The 19,780-nt window shown below is 52.9% G+C and overlaps 2 protein-coding genes across 3 annotated transcripts in view; one reads left to right on the top strand and one right to left on the bottom strand.

The window, feature by feature from the left end:
- LRPAP1 (LDL receptor related protein associated protein 1) overlaps positions 1 to 19,780 on the top strand; it is a 462,538-nt gene that overhangs the window by 150,571 nt on the left and 292,187 nt on the right. The window lies entirely within an intron of this gene.
- RGS12 (regulator of G protein signaling 12) overlaps positions 1 to 19,780 on the bottom strand; it is a 118,444-nt gene that overhangs the window by 79,050 nt on the left and 19,614 nt on the right. For both annotated transcript variants that reach the window (XM_060148789.1, XM_060148790.1), the window contains exons 2-3: positions 14,102 to 14,246; positions 9,898 to 11,875 (exon numbers count right to left, since the gene is read on the bottom strand). In XM_060148789.1, coding sequence (XP_060004772.1) covers positions 9,898 to 11,775 — 1,878 coding nt within the window. In that variant the 5' untranslated portion in view covers positions 11,776 to 11,875; positions 14,102 to 14,246. The remainder of the gene's footprint in view (positions 1 to 9,897; positions 11,876 to 14,101; positions 14,247 to 19,780) is intronic.

Here is a 19,780-nt window from a genome sequence, read left to right on the forward strand (position 1 = left end):
TATCTCAGGAATGCAAGCATGGTTCAATATTCAAAACTCTATCAGTGTAATATACCACGTTAGCATTTTAAAGGAGGAAGCCCATTTGATTGTCTCAATGAACACAAAAAGAACCAAAAAAGAAAGACCAAAATTCAACACCCATTCATGATGACAAGTATTAACAAATACGAACAGAAGTAATCCTGGCAAGGCAGCTGCACAAAGAAAGCAGTGAATCAATTGTACTTTTATATATCACAAAAGTTAACATTTACAATTTTTAAGTAGGCACCCATTTACAATAGTAATAAAATGTATAAGGTACCTAGGAATAAATCTGGCCAAATAATCTAAGAAAAAAATCTAATTAACAACATTAATGAAGGTAGCTATAAAACTTTACTGAAAGAAAATAAAGAAAACCTAAATAAATGAAGAGAGGTACCATTTTCATGGATAGGAAGACTCAATATCCTACATACGTCAGTTCTCCCAATAAAAAAGTCAATAGCATTTTATTTTTTGGAGAATTTATTAGCTGATTGTAAAATCTATATGAAAGAGCAAGGCTCAAGCAAAGCCAAGATCAGATAAGGTGATTTGGCCTATCAGATACGAATTCTTACTACAAAGGTACAATTTTGAAGGTAAAGTGCAGTTGGGGTATTGACAGTGGAGGACAGAGAACTGAGACCCGCGTATGTGAACACACGGCACACGGCAGAGGGCACCACTGGGCCTCGTGAGAGCCTGAATTTAGTGCTCCAACAACTGGTCGTCCACATAGAGGAAAAAATGGACTTGCCACCCACCTTATTCCATTTACAAAAATCAACTCCAAAAGATTTTAGGGGAAAAAAAAGGAGAAAATCTTTCTGTCCTCAGGGTAGTAGTGAATGTGTTATGTCAAAAGTGCAAGATAAAGGCTGACAAGCTGGATGACATTAAAGTGAATAACTTCTGTTCATCAAAATGCCACAGCAGGGCTTCCCTGGTGGCGCAATGGTTGAGAGTCCGCCTGCCGATGCAGGGGACACGGGTTCGTGCCCCGGTCCAGGAGGATCCCACATGCCGCAGAGCGGCTGGGCCCGTGAGCCATGGACGCTGAGCCTGTGCGTCCGGAGCCTGTGCTCTGCAATGGGAGAAGCCACAATAGTGAGAGGCCCGCGTACCGCAAAAAAAAAAAAAAAAAAAAAAAATGCCACAGCACACGGAACATGGAGAGGGCATTCACGGAACGCTTGTAATCTAATCGGCAAAGGTTAATAGCCAAAATCTGTAACTCCTACCAATTAGAGAGAAAGACAACCCAACAGAAAAATGGGCAAAGTTTTCAGTAGGTCCCTCACAAAGAGGAAATCAAATCTTTGTGCTCAAGGGAATGCAAACTAAAGCCGCAACAAGACACCATTTTACAACTAATGGATTGGCAAAAATTGGAGGAGTCTGGCGAAGGCAAGCTTCGGCAAGGATGTGGAGCGATCTGAGTTCTTACAGTAGCTGGTACGGGACTGCCAGGAAAACAGCATGTTTCTGCACGGTTACAGCATTCTGAGCAAATTTTACTGAGACTTGGGACCTGTACTAAAAGTTTCCACGTCCTGGGACTCAGCAGTTAAATTATGACCAAAGAGATGGTGAGAACTCCAGGTGAGACTGACATTTCAAAGGAATGAGGCCTGGAACACCTCCCAAAGAGGCTGATCTTATGTCCCTCCTGAAGACACCCACCTGCACTGCAAAGGGTGAGAGGAGAGACCCAGGATTTTTCCCCTGTCTAGAAAGAGGATTTGCTTAGAGTAACGGTTTCTCTCCCCTTAAGGAGGGGAAGGGGGCAGCACGTGTATAATCTCCTGGATCCCTGTTTAGGGAGTCGAGGGGTGATACCCGATGTGGTTCTCATTGCTCCAGTCCAGGGCAAGGACTGGGCACGGGGGAACCACTGTTGTATTGTACATCAGTAATTAAAGCTGTGTCTCTCCAGAGACCCGTCTACTGTCAATATGAACGGATACAGAGACCAAAAGCTTAACACCCGGCCCTGAGACAAACCAGCCATTCCGTTCTTTGGATAGACCCTGAGAAATGCCTTCATATACATGCCTGGAGACGTGTGCGAGAATGTTCACCAACACATCATCAGTCATTTTGTTAATGGCCCTGTGTGTGTGTGTGCGCACGCACACGCGTGGGTGTGTGATGGTGGTATACTCACACAATGGAATGTTACATAGTTAGAATGATGAACTGCAGCTGCAGATGGTATCATGGATAAATCTTTGAAATGATATTCAGTGATTTCAAAACAGGTTGCATGAGACTGTGTTACAAAGCCATTTTTACAAAGCTGAAGAAACAGCAAAACTAATCAATAAGGGATTCAAGCACTTCAAACACTTCTGATTCTGGCAGTGGCCACTTAGCTCTGAATAGTCTCCCTTTTCCTGGAAACTATACAAAACCAAAGAACAGTAAGGGGTGGCATTGCTTTGTGTCTCTGCTCCTTTGCTCCCATTTCCTTCACCTCAGTGTCCCCCACTCTCCGTCCTACAGACTGCGTCCAGCTCTGGGAAGCCCTGCCCTGCCTATTCCAGGAGGGCCCAAGCGCTTCTCCCCTGCTCCCCCTAGCGCCTCCACCGGCCTGGGTCTCAAGGTCCACACGCAGCACCGAGCCCCCCAGAGAGCGCTCAGCGCACGTGGTCAGAAGGAAGGCCTTGCGCAGAGCGAGCCCATAGGGAGCTAAGGAGCCCAGAGTGCCCTTCCCAGCCCGGCCCCACCCCCGGCCCGGGCCCCTCTGCCCGGTGGTGTTATCTCCCCAGACGGCTGACTCTCTCTCCGTTGTTCGCTTCCTTTCCTCTTGCCTGGGCAGCGAGTGATGCAATGTTGCCCAAGGGCATTGCTTACAAGGCGTGAAGATCAAAGCTGCTGTTTTTAGAGGGAATTATATCATGGGGCCCTAACCTGGCCTTTTTAGTATTCTCCAGAATTTTCTTAGAATCTATTTTAAAACTTCCTCCCATTGTACTAGAAAAACTGCACAAGACCTGTCTGTTGAATCCAATACTGTCCTGGCTGGATAGCTGATGATGTCATTAGCAATGCCATAGAAATACCACTGCAGCTTCCAGTACCAATCCTCACTTTGCTCTCATTAAAAGAATTAAGAAAGTAATTTCCATTTGTTTCTCCGAAGGCATTATTTTTAGTAAGTAAAATATGTTCAGATTCCCATAATAAAAAAATCAAAACAACACAAAATAAAATTATAGTGTCCTGGACGCTTCCCAGTTTTCACTTACTAACCTGAGGTAACTACTACTATCTGTTTGGAGTGTTTCCTTTTAATCTTTTCTATATACTTACATATAAATATATGCATGCTTTAAAATGTCATAGGTTTATTTGGAGGGTATTGAAATACGTTACACAAAAGCGGGATCATATTAAATACGTACATGTGACCTGCTTTTTCGCTTCGGGCGTCTTGGGGGCTTCACGTGGTAACCCCCGCCCCCATGGCAGAGCCCAGAGCCACAGCCCCCCTCAGTGATGCACACCTGCCTGCGCAGCCACACTTCCCAGCCCCCCTTGCAGCAGGGTGCAGTCATGTGAGGAGGCCTGGACAATGAGAAGCAGCAAGAGCTTGTGCAGCTTCTGCTGGGGCTCCACTGCTCCCTCCCCACCCCCTGTAGGCTCCCCCTCCTCCTGCAGGCTCCCCCTCCTCCTGCAGGCTCCCCCTCCTCCTGCAGGCTCCCCCTCCTCCTGCAGGCTCCCCCCTCCTCCTGCAGGCTCCCCCCTCCTCCTGCAGGCTCCCCCTCCCCCTGCAGGCTCCCCCCTCCTCCTGCAGGCTCCCCCTCCTCCTGCAGGCTCCCCCCTCCTCCTGCAGGCTCCCCCCTCCTCCTGCAGGCTCCCTCCTCCTCCTGCAGGCTCCCCCCCCCCCCCCCCCCCCGCTCCTGCAGGCTCCCCCCTCCTGCAGGTTGGAATGTAGCGGAAGCTGTATCTCCATCTGACCTTCAAGTGGAGGCACAGCCGGGGAACCTGGCCCCTGATGAACGGGGAGCCCCCACACCAGCCCTGGGCAGCCCCACCCAAACTCTTAACAAACTTAATAAAATGGAAAAGCATCCATTTATAAACATTATTTAACTCTCGTCAACAATGTCATACACTCGGCTAAGTCTCCGGGTGATGCCCTCCCAGCCCCCAGCCCAATATCTCAGGGCTCCCCAAGGAGGAAACAGTTCAGGAGCATTGCCTGGGTCAGCGCACTAGGAGTCGGAGCATTGGATGTGACTGGGAGGAGGTCAAAATGCCGAGCATTCCCTCTGCAAACCTCCCACTTGACCAGTGTAATAAAAGAGCCTGAGAGGCGGAGACGTGTCCACCTGAACGAGCAAGTGTGGGCAAAGTGGGCCTTCTCTTTGGCCGGTTTCCCTCCAGGCTTCCACAGGAGTGAGGGGTCCCAGAAAGCCGGGATCTGGACTGAGCTAGGGTATAAAGGACCAAGAAGACAGTGACAAAGCCCTGGTAAAGGAGCATCCTGCAAAGACGACTGACTGGACAGAGAACTGGTAGGACTCAGAGACCAGCTGGTGACTGAACGCAGTGGTGTAGCCCCTCTAAGAGCTGGCTTGCTTTGTGCAACACGACAGAAAGGCTGCGCGCCAGACTTTCAAAGGGAACATTTAATACAAAGGGCTGTCAAGTATAACGTGGGAGCAGTCATCAACACAGAGACCACTAAAGACCATCCTAGCTGCGAGAGAGACAGAGACAGACAGAAACAGAGAGAGAGGGCGCTATGGGGAGGGCGTCCTGGCAGTGGCCGCTCCCCAGGCCTGGGATCAGCTGTGCTTGCCCCTCACTGGTCACAAGCAACACCCCTCAGGGGCACAGGCGGCCAAGGCTGGCTTAAAAGGAGAAGCTGCGGGGGGGGCGGTGAGAAGTCCCCTAGGGGTGTGAAAAGCTCCAAGGTTTCCCCAGAACCCACAAGGCCATGGAGGGCTGTGCCCATGCGCAGCGCTGCGGCTGCACCGGCAGGAGTGGAGGCCCAAGCGGGGCCATCAGCTGCCTGGCTGAGCACTGAAGGCTCCACACACACAGGCCCCTCGGCAAAGACCGAGACTGACCGGCTCCAGGCATCGAAGGAGATCTCTGCCCGTCACTAGCTGACCTCTAAGCGAACCAAGCCGAGACCTCGTGGCCACACACAACAGAGAATGCACCGGACAGAATTTGCTCAGAAAAGCCCCTAAACAAACAGCAACAAACAGCAAGGGAGGGAGAGCACATCTCCGCTCCCAGGACAGCTGCGCGCTGCGCGGGGCGCCCTGCTGAGTTTCTGGGTTGCGCGAAGATCAGATGTTGTGTGCAGAGGGCGCCAGATGCTGGGCTGAGCCAGGTGGCCGAGTCTCGCCTCTTAGCGCCCAGCGCACACCTCTTTGCCAGCGCCGGACCCTGGAGCTGGGCCTTGCAGACGATGCTCTGCCGGCGCGGGCTCGACGGCCGGCTCTGCCAGCGGGGCTGCGCTGGTTCCCGTCGGGCTGTTTTCCGGGCGGCGGGAGCAGGCTGTGCCCGCATCCTGCTCAGGACCATCGTTCTCCGGCAGCCTGTTCCCCGGACAGCCCTGGCTGCAGCCCCACGGCCTCCTCCCCTTGGTGTTAAGGCTCCGCCTGGTTGCCGCCCTCGCCCCTCTGTTGCTTCCTCCCTGGGGTTCCGTTAGCGCTCGCTTGGCAGTGGGCCACCTCTGGTCTGGCTACCACTTCTTCAGGCTAACGTCTCCCTGTCCAAATCGCTGGTGTGTTTTCTGTCTCCTGGCCAGATCCTGGCGGACACAGCCTGATTTTGCACAGAGTAAGACACTGAAGCCACTGTCACCACGGAGAGGAACTGACAGTAACTCCGGACACCGACTGCTCGACCTTCCACGGCCTCTGGCCCCTCCCCCTCCTGCTCCTAACGCCTCTTCCTCTTCGCATTTCCAGCACTTCCTTCCTCCATCCCTTCCTGGCCTGTCCTCTGCTCATCCTGACAAGCCGCCAGCCAGCTCCAGCCAGGCCAGGAGGGACACCAGGAGGCCCACCTTAGGACCCTGGAAGTTTCTGCCGCTCCAGCAGGGGCTGTGGGATTAGACTGCACTAATAATGCAGGGGAACCCAGTTAGCAAAGACCATGGGTACACCTGCAGAGATTAGAGCTGGAACGCAATACAATACAATTTATTACTACTTATTTTTAGATAAATCATGTGTCCCATCACGTCACGAAAGGAACGCCACCTGCCTGTGGGCAAGTCGCTCGATGTGTATAAACCCTACTCTCCTTGTCAGTAAGATAATGAGCTCATAGGGCAAATAAGGAGATAAAGCGCACTGCAAACACTGAATGCTACACTGCTACTTTCCAGCACTGGAAGCATCAGTCCCATGTCAAGCACTTCATTCTTTTGTTACAGTATAAGCAATAACAGCCAATACCTTCGTTTTCACTACACTTCTGTTGAAGGTTAAAGAACATTAAAAAGAAGCCCAAGGCCCTCCTAAGTACAGTCCACTGCTCTCTGACAAAGGGGCAAAGACAATACAAGGGAGCAATGATTGTCTTTTCTACAAACGGTGCTGGAACAAGAGATATCCGCATGCAAAAAAAAAAGTGAATCTAGATACAGACCTTACACCCTTCAGAAATTAACTCAAAACGGATCACAGACCTGGATGTAAAATAAAAAACCATAAAACTCCTAGAAGTTAGCACAGGAGGAAACCCAGATGACCGTGGGTTTAGTGATGCCTTTTTGGTACAACACCAAAGGCACGAACCACCAAAGAAAGAACTGATAAGCTGGACTTCATTAAAATTTAAAACTTCTACTCTGTGAAAAACAGTACCAAGAGAATGAAAAGACAAGCCACATCTGATGAAGGACTGCTACTCAAAATAAACAAAGAACTTAGGTGGCGCAGTGGTTAAGAATCCGCCTGCCAATGCAGGCGACACGGGTTCAGTCCCTGGCCCAGGAAGATTCCACATGCCGCAGAGCAACTAAGCCCGTGTGCCACAACAGCTGAGCCTGCGCTCTAGAACCCACGAGCCACAACTACTGAAGCCTGCGTGCCACAACTACTGAAGTCCACACACCTAGAGCCCGTGCTCCGCAATAAGAGAAGCCACCACAATAAGAAGCCCGCGCACCACAATAAGAAGCCCGCGCACCACAACGAAGAGTAGCCCCCGCTCACCGCAACTAGAGAAAGCCTGCACACAGCAACGAAGACCCAATGCAGCCAAAAATAAAAACAAATAAATAAATAAATTTATATTTAAAAAAAGGAACTAAAGGCCTGTTTCTTAAAAAAAAAAAAACTCAACAGTAAGAAAACAAACAATCTGTTTAAAAATAGGTCAAAGATCTCAACAGACACCTCACCAAAGAAAATATACAGATGACAAGTAAGCATATGAAAAGATGCTCAACCTCACATGCCATCAGGGCAGATGCAGAGTAAAACAACAGTGAGATGCCACTACCTACGCATCAGGACGGCAAAAACGCTGAACACTGACACCACCAAACTGGGGCCCAAATGTGAAGCAACAGAAACTTTCATCACTGCTGGTGGGAATGCAAAGCGGCGCAGCCACTTTGGAAGACAGTTTCTCACAAAGCTAAACATTCTCTCACCACACGAGCCAGCAATCCCACTCCTTGGTACTTACCCAGAGGAGCTGAAAACTTGCATCCACACAAAAACCTACACACAGATGTTTGTAACAGTTTTACTCATAGTTGCCGGAACTTGGAAGCCACCAAGGTGTCCTTCAGAAGGTGAATGGATACATCAACTGTGGTACCTCCAGATAACGGAACAGTACTCAGTGCTAAAGAGAAATGAGCTATCAAGCCATGAAAAGACATGGAGGAACCTTCAATGCATATCACGAAGTGAAAGAAGACAATCTGAAAAAGCCAATCTGGAAAGCCAATCTGAAAAGTTGATTCCAACTATACGACAGCTGGGAAAGGCAACACTACGGAGACAGGGAAAAAAATCAGTGGTTGCTGGGGGAAAGCAGGGGAGGGCTGAACAGGCAGAGCACGGAGGACTTTTAGGGCAGTGAAACCACCCTGTCTGATTCTACAATGGTGAGTACACGTCACTATAATCTGTTCAAGCCCACAGAATGCACACCACCGACAGCGACCCTAATATAAACTATGGACTCCGGGGTTACTGACTGTGACAAAGGTACCCTCTGGTGAGGGGCTGATGGTGGCGAGGCTGCACGCCTTTGAGGGTAGAGAGAACTCTCTGTGCCTCCCTCTCAATTTCATTATAAACCTAAAACTGCTCTTAAAAATAAAGTCTTTAAAACAAGAGAGACGACGAAGCCCAAGGTTTGACTCATGAATCTGCTTCCTCCTGACTGCTGAGCCTTAGACAAGTCACTTAGCCCTCAAGGACCGGTCACCTCGCCTGGAGAGCGGGGAGCACGGCACCCTGTCTCTGGGTCTCCTGAGATCAGAGGCCCTGTGGGGATTGCCACCAAGTGAACGGGCATGAGGGTGCACCGCAGTCTGCCAGACAAACGCCATTTATTCCTGCCAGTGTAACAGTTCACATGCACAGCGGCAAGGGAGAAAACCCATTTGTGGGTTATGTTAAAAGAGGTGGCGAATTCCCCAATTTCTGATAACATTTTAGCCACCTTCCAGGGCCTTCCCTCCCTAAGCCCTCCCCCAACCAGGGAAGCCCAGGCCGAAGCTGCCGGCCACGCCGCCCACACTGCAGGTGAAAGGAGAGCCCAGCCCATGCAGTCCCACCGAGGGAACGGGAAGGAAGGTGCGCACAAGGGCAGAAGTCCCGCTAGCCCGGCCGCTGTAGGAATTCAGTCAAAACCTGCGTGACTACAACTGTGTTTTATACAAAAGCACAAATCTATGCTTAGATACATCACAGTGTTACATGGTCATTTAGGGGAGCTAAAACTATGGGAGGCCTGTCCTTTCCTTCGTCTTTAAGTTTTCTCTGATGTGTTCTACGATGAAAAATAGTAAGACTTGGGAAGGGGACGGATCCTGAACAGAACGTTCAACAAACTCCACGGCCCAGGCCACAGCACTCCTCCAGTCTTTGGAGGGTCTTCCTGTGGGATTTTCAGCTGCTGGGAACAAAAATGTGAACAAACGCAGAAAAGGTGTTTTAAATCACAAAGGTCCCCTGAGAACGGTTCCTTCCAAGCCAGCGAGCTGAGGGCCAGCCCTCCTCTCACCCGCGGGCGGCTGCGTCTCAGCCTGCCCCGCCAGCACCGCCCCAGCCTGCCAGGGCCAGCCCTCCTGCCGTGCTGAGTCCCTCCCCCGACTCGGAACCAAGCTCCCGGCCCCGCCCCCCAGCTGTTTGATGCTCAAGCCGAGCCACTGCCAACTTCAGCTGGCGTTTTTTTCGTAGCAGGACTTTCTCAATGAAGGACTTTCTCAATGAAGGAAACACCAAGGTGAAGCTCCCCGTCCTGAAGCGACCAGTCTCTGTGCTTCCAGAATTTTCTCGCTTCAAAAGGGCGTGAGGCCTCAGCCACTGGGGCCAGAGACGAAGTGGGCTTCAAAGGGGCTGCCAGAACAGGCCCCTCCAGCACCCACGGCAGCAGGAAAGGGTGGGCAGCGGGGAGGAGGGCCAGGGTGACCTGGCCAGGCGGTCACCATCTCTTCCACCACCACCTGTCCCACCTGACGTCCTGCCCCGCCCCGCCCAGAGCCAGGGCAAATCCAGGCGGACGTGCCCTGAAGCCGACATAGGCCGCCAGGGCGGCCAGAGGAAGGCAGGACTGGGAACTGGGCAATGAAGGTGCCGTCGCACATCAGTAACTGACCGAGTTATGAGAGCACGCTCACCTTTCCTGACCCTCCCCTAACAGGCTTACCTTTTTGTCTTCCTTAGTCTTTCTAACATTTCGATGGGGGCCGAAAATGTTCTGCATTCCGAGAGCCTTCCTGGCCCAGTCCCTTTTCTGGGTGCTGGGCGCGGGCTGCGCGGGGCTGCCCTCCAGCCGGTAGCGGTCAGCGGGAATCTTGCTCATGGGAGGGGGCAGCGTGCCACAGTTGATGCTGGACCAGCCGTCGGTGGAGTCCGTGTAAGACTCCTGGTCGCTGGTGTGCCCGCACTGCCACTCCTGCAGGACGTGGACTGGGAGCCACCGCTGGCCAAAGCCACCACCGGGGCCCGCAGCGCCCCTCTTGGAAGGAGGAACTGAGCAACGCAAGGATGCCGGGGGGGCTTCCACGTGAGGAGTGGGCCCCAGGTGCTTACCGAGGTCCCGGCACCTGTCGGCCTGCGGAGCGACCTCAAACGGGGCCCCCTCGGGGTCGTGGCCGAAGGCCCCATTCCAGGGGCCGCCCCAGGGCTGGGAGCCCCGCCCGACCACACCCTCCCAGGCGCTGCCGCTGGGGCCATGCCTGCTCGAGCTGGCGCCCAGGTCCAGCACGAGCACCCGGCTGCTTCTGTCCTCGTGGGTGAAGTTCCCGATGCCGCTGTCGCTGTTGCTGCTGGTGCTGGTGTTCTGGTGAGCGTCTGCGTCCCCGTCCGCAAAGGCCCGGGCCCGCACGCCCTCGATCAGTTCGCCCATGTCCCGGTACAGCACGGAGATGAACTGCAGGACTGGAAGCGAGGACGCAGGGAACTCCAGGCAGCCGTTGGTGTCAGGGTCGGCCGTGCACTCAAACCCGAAGCGCCGGGCGATGCCCTGGTGGATCTTGTGACTGAACAGGTCCGGGTCCACCATGAACACGTGGCAGGACGTCCGCAAGGCGCCCTCCTCCTCCTGCGCCAGGCTCCCGTCGTCGGCCGCCTGCATGGTCACCAGCCCGAAGAACCTCCTGTCGTCTGGGCACACGGCGCTGAACGCCAGCCTCTCGGCTGGGTATCGGGCCAGGACAGCGGCCTTGTCCGTGCAGAGCTGCACGCAGTCATGCATGATCTGCATGGTCACCAGCGAGTGGATCTTCTGCTCGGCCCGCAGGCGCCGCAGGCAGCCCCGGATGGCCTGCACGCTGTCCGACTCCAGGCTGCAGCTGGTGGACGGCAGCTCGATGGAGCCCAAGTAGCCCACGACCATGGCCACGTTCAGAATGCTCGCGTCCACCCCAAAGTCTTCGTGAGTCTCCAGCCCAACGCTGAAAACAGAATCATCGTTCACCACTCTCGGTATCTCCTCCTTAGCTAGCAGGCTGGTGTTTGGATTATTTACACCTTCATGGCCAAGGTCAAATCGCCCAGTGGCTGATTCTGAAAGGGATCTTTGTTTCAACTTCAAGGGCTCTGAACTGCTTGCTCGAAGACCAGGGTTTTCAAAGATCATGTTGAGAATCCCTCCGGACTGCATTTCCTCAACGACTCTCTCTGCTCTGTTTATACCTAATGCCTTAGAGTCGAGCTTGGGCTTCAGCCAGCCTTTTCCTTCATAAAATCCAACCTCTTCATCACTGGAGCAGGACTCCAGGTGGCCGATGCCCTCACCAATCACCATGTGCAGGACACCAGAACATTTCCCAATTAACTTCACCACGTCCTCATGGGATGCTGTCTTCACGTTGATCTCGTTGACAGCAAGTATCTGGTCGCCAGCACGGAGGCCCACAAAATCCGCAGGGCTGCCTCTCATGACACAGCTGAGCACACAGGGCGCCTGCCCGGAAAGCGCAAATCCGTACCCCGCCCTTCCTCTGGCCACCTCCACGCTCCGCATCCGGGGGGGCGCCGTCCCGAGCAGCGGCCGCTCCCCCAGGTCCCCCGCTCTGTACATCTCAAAGTGCTTCCGAGACCAGGAGCATAGCTCACTACGCCGGCGGATCCGTGGTTCAGGGAATGCTGGAAGCTACCATGGTTCTCCTTGAAATAATGCCCTAAGGAAGAAGAATAAAGAGCTCGTTGTTAAAGATCTCATATTTATACTGCTTACTGCTACTACCCAAACATAAAAAGATACCTCACAACAAAACCGTCACAGGAAGAGTCTCGTTGCCCCACAAATGTCAACGTGAAGGAGACACACTACCTCTGTGCAGCAAATCTTAAAGTCAGCCTAAGAAATCTTCCAAAGCAGAAGGCCTTTCCCAGGGCTGGTATCCTCCCCAACTCGGATCTCGCCAAGGCTAATCCCACCCCGGGTTTGAGGAACACAGGACTCCCGCAGAATCTGCTTCCTCCCTGTCTGGATGGAAAGAGGAGAGCCCTTGGACCCTAATCACTCAAGGGTGTGGCCCAAGGACCAGTGCCCAGCTCCCCGGAGCTCCCTGCCATGCACTGAGCCAGGGGCAGAGCCGAGGGCGGAAAGGCAGCTGCGTGGCCCCTAGTCCATCCCCGTCTTTGATCACAAGCTCCCTCCACGCAAAGTTCTCCCCCAGGAAGTGTTGTCAGCTTGTTTTCCCTCATATCCACCACCCTCGCTCAAGTAATTTATTTTGAACAAAGCACTGTGTGGAGAAAACACATTAGTCTGAAATATTGGGTTGGCCAAAAAAGTTCGTTTGGGTTTTCCCATAAGATGTTACAGAAAAACACAAAGGAACTTTTTGGCCAACCTGATACTATAGAGGCTGCCTGACAGCACAGAGGAAACAACCAAAAAGAGCAAAGGAATTTAAACTTAACTGTTCCAGGGGGATAACTTCACAATAGAAAGTACTGGTTGTCACTGAAAAAAGACCCATGTCGGGATCCCCAAGACCACCGCTGGGCTTCCAGCAGGAGGACACGCAGGGCTCACGTATACTCAAGGCTCTGATCCATCACAGCGAAGGGCTGTGAAGCAGAACCACCGAAGGGAGAGGGCCTGGGGGCGAGCTTCCAGAACCCCGTCCCGTGGAGTCACGCGGGCCGCGTTCCACCCCCAGCGACACGCTGTCCCCAGGGAAGCTCGTCAGAGACTCAGAACCGGGGCTCTCATTGGGGGCCCGCAGGCTCCGCAGGCCCCTCTGCCGGGCACACACCGAACTCCAGCCCCGGGGAGGGGGAAGGGTGTCAGCACAGACACAGCAGGGGAGGCCCAGGGAGCCCCCCATCCCGACACCCCAGCTCCCGGACGCCAGCCCAGGGCCAGCCCCGCACGCGGGCCCCGCAGAGGGCGGCAGCCAGGCCCGCTGGGAGGACTCCTCTCCCCACAAATCCCTTCAGAGATCACTTTGAAAAGCAATACAGTGAGTGATTGTATTGTGAAGATCCAAAACATAAGAGAACATGTTTTTTAAAGAGTATATGTTTTTTAAATAATTGTTTTAAAGTTGTCAGGAAAAATTCTCACGTCTTGGGATAAAGTTTCCAGTAACAGAAGCGTAACTCAGAGTAACTGATGTATACACACCAAAAAGTGAAAGAACTGGACAAAATGGAAAGTATACTATTCGATGACTCAGGAGCAGCTGCAAGTGACAAAACACTGACATGCAGGACGCATGCTTGAGTAGAATTATTTCATGACAATAAGAGTGAAAAGACAATTTATTTATAAACTACCATGTTATTCAATACCTAAGTGATGCTAAATTAATCATTTAAATATTAGGACTGGAATTTAACTATTTAATATTCATCATTAAAAATGTGCATATTAAAGTCTGCCATGAACTATGCTTTAGGGTCTTCTCATTGGATCTTCTAAAGGGGTGTGGGCTACACAACACCCCAGAGACGCCACGTCCAGATCCCTGGAACCTGTCACCTCACGTGGCCGAGGGGACCTTGCAGATGTGATGGAGTGAAGGGTCCCGAGATGGGAGGTCACCCTGGATTCGCCGGGGGCGGGGAGGTGGGGGCCATGATCACAGGGTCCTGGCAGAGGGAGATGGGAGGGCGGTGGGAGGGGGGAGTCAGAGAGCAGAGCAACGGGCCTGGAAGGGGGGGAAGGGGCCTCGCCGGGGGCCTCCAGGAGGAACCAGCCCTGCCCGCACCCGGCCTCTGCCCGCGACACTGATTCTGGACTCCTGGTCCCAGACTGTAAGGGCGTAAATCTGAGTTGTTTCAAGCCACTGAGTTTGTGGTCACTTGTTTCAGCAACCACTGGAGAACTCGCAAAAGGGGAATCGCCCTATTGGTGGGGAGAGAGGATGCAGTGCACGCATGACACATCCCACCTGAAAAATGCTCACAACAGCGTCTGGCTCCCAGCAGTGTAGGCTGTCACCGTGAACTCACTGGGACAGGGTTAGCGAGGCCCTCCTGGTTCCTCCAGGAACAGAAAACCCCTGGCTTTCTCTTCCAAACAGTAACAGATGTTGCCTGTATGAAAAAAATAATTTCCCAGTTTTATATGCAGAATTACTCCATGATTCATCCGACCACCATGGAGTCACAACATTGTGTGACACAATATTCAATGACAGTCTTGTAGGTGGTTTACCCAAACATTTCTATTAGACTCTTACTGTCATGCTCTTCTATCGATTAAAAATAGTTTCTAATTCATACTAGTAATATCTTGATACCTAATAATCACATTTTGTAATCCAACCTACAGGTTAATTTTTCCTTAAACTGTACCAGTTAATAGTAAAACTGGTGGAACAGACAGTGAAATTCAGAAGAAACCCCTGGGCGCTAGTTCCCAACCTCACCCGGCACGTCTGCCACCCGGGCTCCCGCTCTCGCTCCTGCGCTCAGAGGCCCCGGCTTCCGAGCTCTGAGCAGAGGCCAGCCCCGACCCGCTGCGCACGGCCCAGGTGATCCACACGTGGGTGACAGCACTTGCAACACCCCGACTTGAGACCGTCTGCTACGGGCTGAGTGTTTGTGTCCCCAAGTTCACACGTGGAGATGCTACCCCAGTGGGAAGATCCGGAGGCGGGGCCTTGGCAGCGATCAGGGTGGATGAGGTCATGAGGGTGGAGCCCCCACGATGGGACTAGTGCCCTTGCGGCTCCAGAGGAGACCCGGGAGCCCCTGCGCTCTGCTCTCCACCACGTGAGGGACCAGGAAGTGGGTCTCCAGACTCCGGATCTGCCAGCGCCTTGATTTCGGACTTCCAGCCCCAGAACTAGGAGAAATCAACGCCTGTGTTAAGCCCCTCGGTGTAGGGAATTCTGTTACAGCAGCGGAGCCGACGAAGACATCAGCTAATTAGCCAGCCTCCTTGTTTCGCAGAAAAGGTAACCAGGTCGGAAAGGAGTGCTTCTTCCAAGGGCCACCTCCCGACGGCTCAGTCAGCTAGGACACCAGGGCCTCCCCTCTCTGCACACCCCGCTACCACCGTCAGCCACTCATCCTTCAAACCAACGAGATCTAGAGATAAACACCAGGTGCCTACCCCTTTCCACGGTTTAGATCTGGCAAAAATGAGTCCTGTCCTGATGAATTTCTCCACTCACAGGCACCGAGTGAACGCCTACCTGGGCCAGGCAGCGCCCCAGACCAAGAAGCTACAGAGAGGGTCCCAGCCGTGCCCAGCAGCCCGCCGTCCCCAGAGAGGGAGGGGCAAGAGGAGGCGAACAGCCATCACTCTGGAGCAGGGCGAGCGCCAGCCCCGGCCCTATGCTCGGGTGCCCGGGAGTCTGCGGCAGATGGGCCGGGAAAGCCATCCCAGGAGGGGGCGACTGGCACAGCCGCAGTTCGGCCTCCACCTCTGCCCGTGAGATGGGCGATCTGTGGGGACGGCGCTGCGGGTCTCATGGCTGTGCCGCAAAGGCGACAGATGTTCACGGGGCAACAGGCCGAGCTGAGCACGGGGTCAAAAGACCAAAGCAACAAAAAACAACCACAACAGGGCGCGGAAACGAGCGGGAGGGAGAGAAGCTGAGGACCAGGAGGCAGAAAGCACCCAGCGCACGGAGGAGACGCGGGAAGTCCAGGAATAAGGGCAAGACAGCCCCGGAACGGCGGCCGTGGGGAAGCCGCACAGTCCACGGCGTGCGCCGCGCCGCTCTGGGGGCTTTACACTTACTAACTCGTGTGGGTGAAACGTCGCTATGATGTAGGTACGATTATTATTCTCATTTTGCAGAGGAGGAAACGGAGGCACAGAGAAGTGAAGTAACTTGTCTTCAGCTGCACAGCTAATCAGTGTCAGAGGTGGACTTGAACCCGGCTGTTCTGGGCTTCCTCTCTCCCCACGCAGAGGGGCTCAGAGAGGAAGCGGAGCGGTGGTGGGACGCGCCCAGCAGCAGACCCCTGCTCCTCAAACCCATCCCCAAAGCCACTGTGTCCCAGCAGCTACCTACAACCACCACCCCAGCAGTGCCCACAGCGCCAGCACCCGCCACACACCACCTCCCCCGACACCCCTCAGGGACACACACGCGCACGGAGGACCCAGCACACCCCCAGCAGACACACGCCAGGATGCACGCTGGTGGTCCCTGTGTTCCGGCCGCCTCATCCCCCCAGTCCATTCCAGCACCCGTTCCCGACCCCTGCGAAGCCCTCCCGAGCCCACGGCCACTCCGCCTGCAGCAGTGCCCAAACCACCCGGGAGGACGCGCGGGTGGACTCCGCTCATCAGGGCCACTTCCGGGCCCCTTACTGCCACCAACAACCAACGCCCTCGCCAAGCTTTCATCCTGAAAAGGCCCCTTTTCCACTGCCTGCCACCTGACGCCCCCCACCGGCGTCGGGGAGACCCTTCACCTGTTCATCGGTGTCACCGGGCGCCCACTGTGTGTGAGACTGGGCCAGACACGGGGCTGCCTCAGGAGGGAACGGTCTCTTCCTGTGAAGACCTCTCCGCAGGGGACCAGGACCCGGAGGCTCCGACGGCAGCAGCTTCCCGAGGGCGTCTGCACAGCTGCTGCTCGGGCCACGCGGCCTGGTGAGCGGTTCCCAAGGGACCCTCCAGGGAGGCAGCCCAGCTGCTGCGCTCCGCGCATGGGGCAGCACTGTCAGCTCCGTTGTCCCTGTCCCCTCTCCCTGAGGACCCACTTCCTCTCTGAACTCAAAGCCCCCACGTGGGTGACCCCAAGGCCTGACCCCGGAACTCTCTCCTGAGCGCCAAACCCATTTCCTGAGCTCTCAGCCGCCCATCACCTCTCTCTGCGTGTCGACACCCAAACACACCTTTGTTGGAAGCACCCTTCTCTTCCTCGGCCCCAACATCCGCCTAAGCCCACCCACCCTTCTAGGCACCAGGCAGTGCCTCGGTCATCCCCACTTCCCCCTCCAGGCCGTCCCTCCCACCCCGCCGCACCATCCCCCTGTCCCCAACACCTTCCACCCACCTGGACGGCCCACCCCCAGCCTTCTCCGTCCCCCCTCCTCCTCACTTCAGCAGCCGCTCTCACGGTCACCCCTGTCCAGCCTGCTCCTCTCCGGCCACACACTGCCCCCGTGCCCCGGAGCCCCCCGTCGCACCAGCCCCCTCAGCCGTCCTGCTTCTCCCGCCCACCTCCGCTCCCTCCACCCCGCCCGCCAGGCATCAGCCCAGGGACTCTCCTGTCCCCCCACTCATGTCCTCTGCCCCCATCCGGGGACCCCCTCCCCCGCAGGAATGGCCTGGGCTTTCTTCACAGCACGTGCTGCGGGGCCGCCACGACACAGGGCGCCCGGGCCCCTGGTCCAAAGCCACGTTCCCAGCCCCGGGGCTCTCAGCACTCCCGTCAACCCCGCAACTCTCCTCTGGTCACTCACGACCACCCAAACCCACCCGGCCTTCGCCTCCCTGCCCTTGGCTCGTGGTCTGTCCCCTCCTTTCCAGAGAAGACACCCCGCAGGCCCTCCTTCTGCAGTGCACACCCTCCCCCTACGTCAGGCCAGCTCCTCCCCCAGGCCCTCGACGCCATCCCCACCACCTCGGGGGGCTGACACCGCCCGCCTGGGTCTGAAAACACCCAAGCCTCTCTAGCCCTAAAAGGAGTAAAACCCCTCAGTTGACTCCTGAAAGCACTGAAAGCATTTCCTCTAAGATCAGGAACAAGACAAGGATGTCCACTCTCGCCACTTTTATTCAACATAGTTTTAGAAGTCCCAGACACAGCAGTCAGAGAAAAAAAAAGGAAATAAAAGGAATCCAAATCGGAAAGGAAGAAGTAAAACTGTCACTGTTTGCAGGTGATATGATACTATACACAGAAAATCCTAAAGACACCACCAGAAAACTACAAGAGTTCATCAATGAATTCAGTAAAGTTGCAGGATACAAAATTAATATATAGAAACCTGTTGCATTTCTATACACAAACAATGAACTATCAGAAAGAGAAACTAAGGAAACATACTCCCATTTACCACTGCATCAAAAGGAATAAAAAACCTAGGAATAAACCTACCTAAGGAGGTAAAAGACCTGTACTCAGAAAACTATAAAACACCAATGAAAGAAACTGAAGACAATACAAACAGATAGAAAGATATACCATATTCATAGATTGGAAGAATTAATATTGTTAAAATGTCCATAATACACAAAGCAATATACAGATTCAAAGCAATCCTTAATAAAATGCCAAAGGTATTTTTCACAGAAATAAAACAATTTTAAATTTTGTATTGAAACACAAAGACCCCAAATAGACAAAATAATCTTGAGAAAGAAGAATAGAGCTGGAGGAATCCCACTCCCTGACTTCAGACTACACTACAAAACTACATTAATCAAAACAGTATGGTACTGTCACAAAAATAGACACATAGATCAATGGAACAGAATAGAAAGCCCAGAAATAAACCTACACACTTATGGTCAATTAATCTATGACAAAGGAGGCAAGAATATATTGGGTTGGCCAAAAAGTTCATTTGAATTTTTCCGTAAGATGTTATGGAAAAATCCAAACTAACTTTTTGGCCAACCCAATATGATGGAGAAAACACAATCTCTTCAATAAGTGGTGTTGGGAAAACTGGACAGCTACATGTAAAAGAATGAAATTAGAACATTCTCTAACACCACATAAAAAAATAAACTCAAAAAGGATTAAAGACCTAAATGTAAGACCAGAAACCATAAAACTTCTATATGAAAACACAGCAGAACACTCTTTGACATAAATCATAGCAATATTTTTTGGATCTGTCTCCTAAAGCAAAGGAAATAAAAGCAAAAATAAACAAATGGGACCTAATTAAACTTAAAGGCTTCTGCACAGCAAAGCAAACCATCAATAAAATGAAAAGATAACCTACTGAATGGGAGAAATATCTGCAAATGATATGACCAATCAGGGGTTACAGCTCATACAACTCAACATAAAAAAATCTGATTAAAAAAATAAGCAGAAGACCTGAATAGACATTTTTCCAAAGAAGATGTGCAGGTGGCCAACAGGCACATGAAAAGATGTTCAATATTGCTAATCATCAGGGAAATGCAAATCAAAATCACAATGAGATATCACCTCACACCTGTCAGAACGGCTATTATAAAAGCAACTATACTCCAATAAAAAAAAATTTAATTCTAGAAAAAGAATGTCTATCATAAAAAAGAACACAAATAACAAATGTTGGGGGCTTCCCTGGTGGCACAGTGGTTAAGAATCCGCCTGCCAATGCAGGGGACGTGGGTTCGATCCCTGGCTCAGGAAGATCCCACATGCCATGGAGCAACTAAGCACGTGCAGCACAACTACTGAGTCTGTGCTCTAGAGCCTGCAAGCCACAACTACTGAGCCTGCATGCCACAACTGCTGAAGCCCGCGTGCCTAGAGCCCGTGCTCTGCAACAAGAGAAGCCACGACAATGAGAAGCCCGCCACTGCAACGAAGAGTAGCCCCCACTCACCGCAACTAGAAAAGCCCATGCACAGCAATGAAGACCCAACACGCCAAAAATTTAAAAATTAAAAAAAAAACAAATGTTGGTGAAGATGTGGAGAAAAGGGAACCCTT

This window comes from Lagenorhynchus albirostris, chromosome 4, assembly GCF_949774975.1.
Source record: "Lagenorhynchus albirostris chromosome 4, mLagAlb1.1, whole genome shotgun sequence".
Lineage (NCBI taxonomy): Eukaryota > Metazoa > Chordata > Mammalia > Artiodactyla > Delphinidae > Lagenorhynchus > Lagenorhynchus albirostris.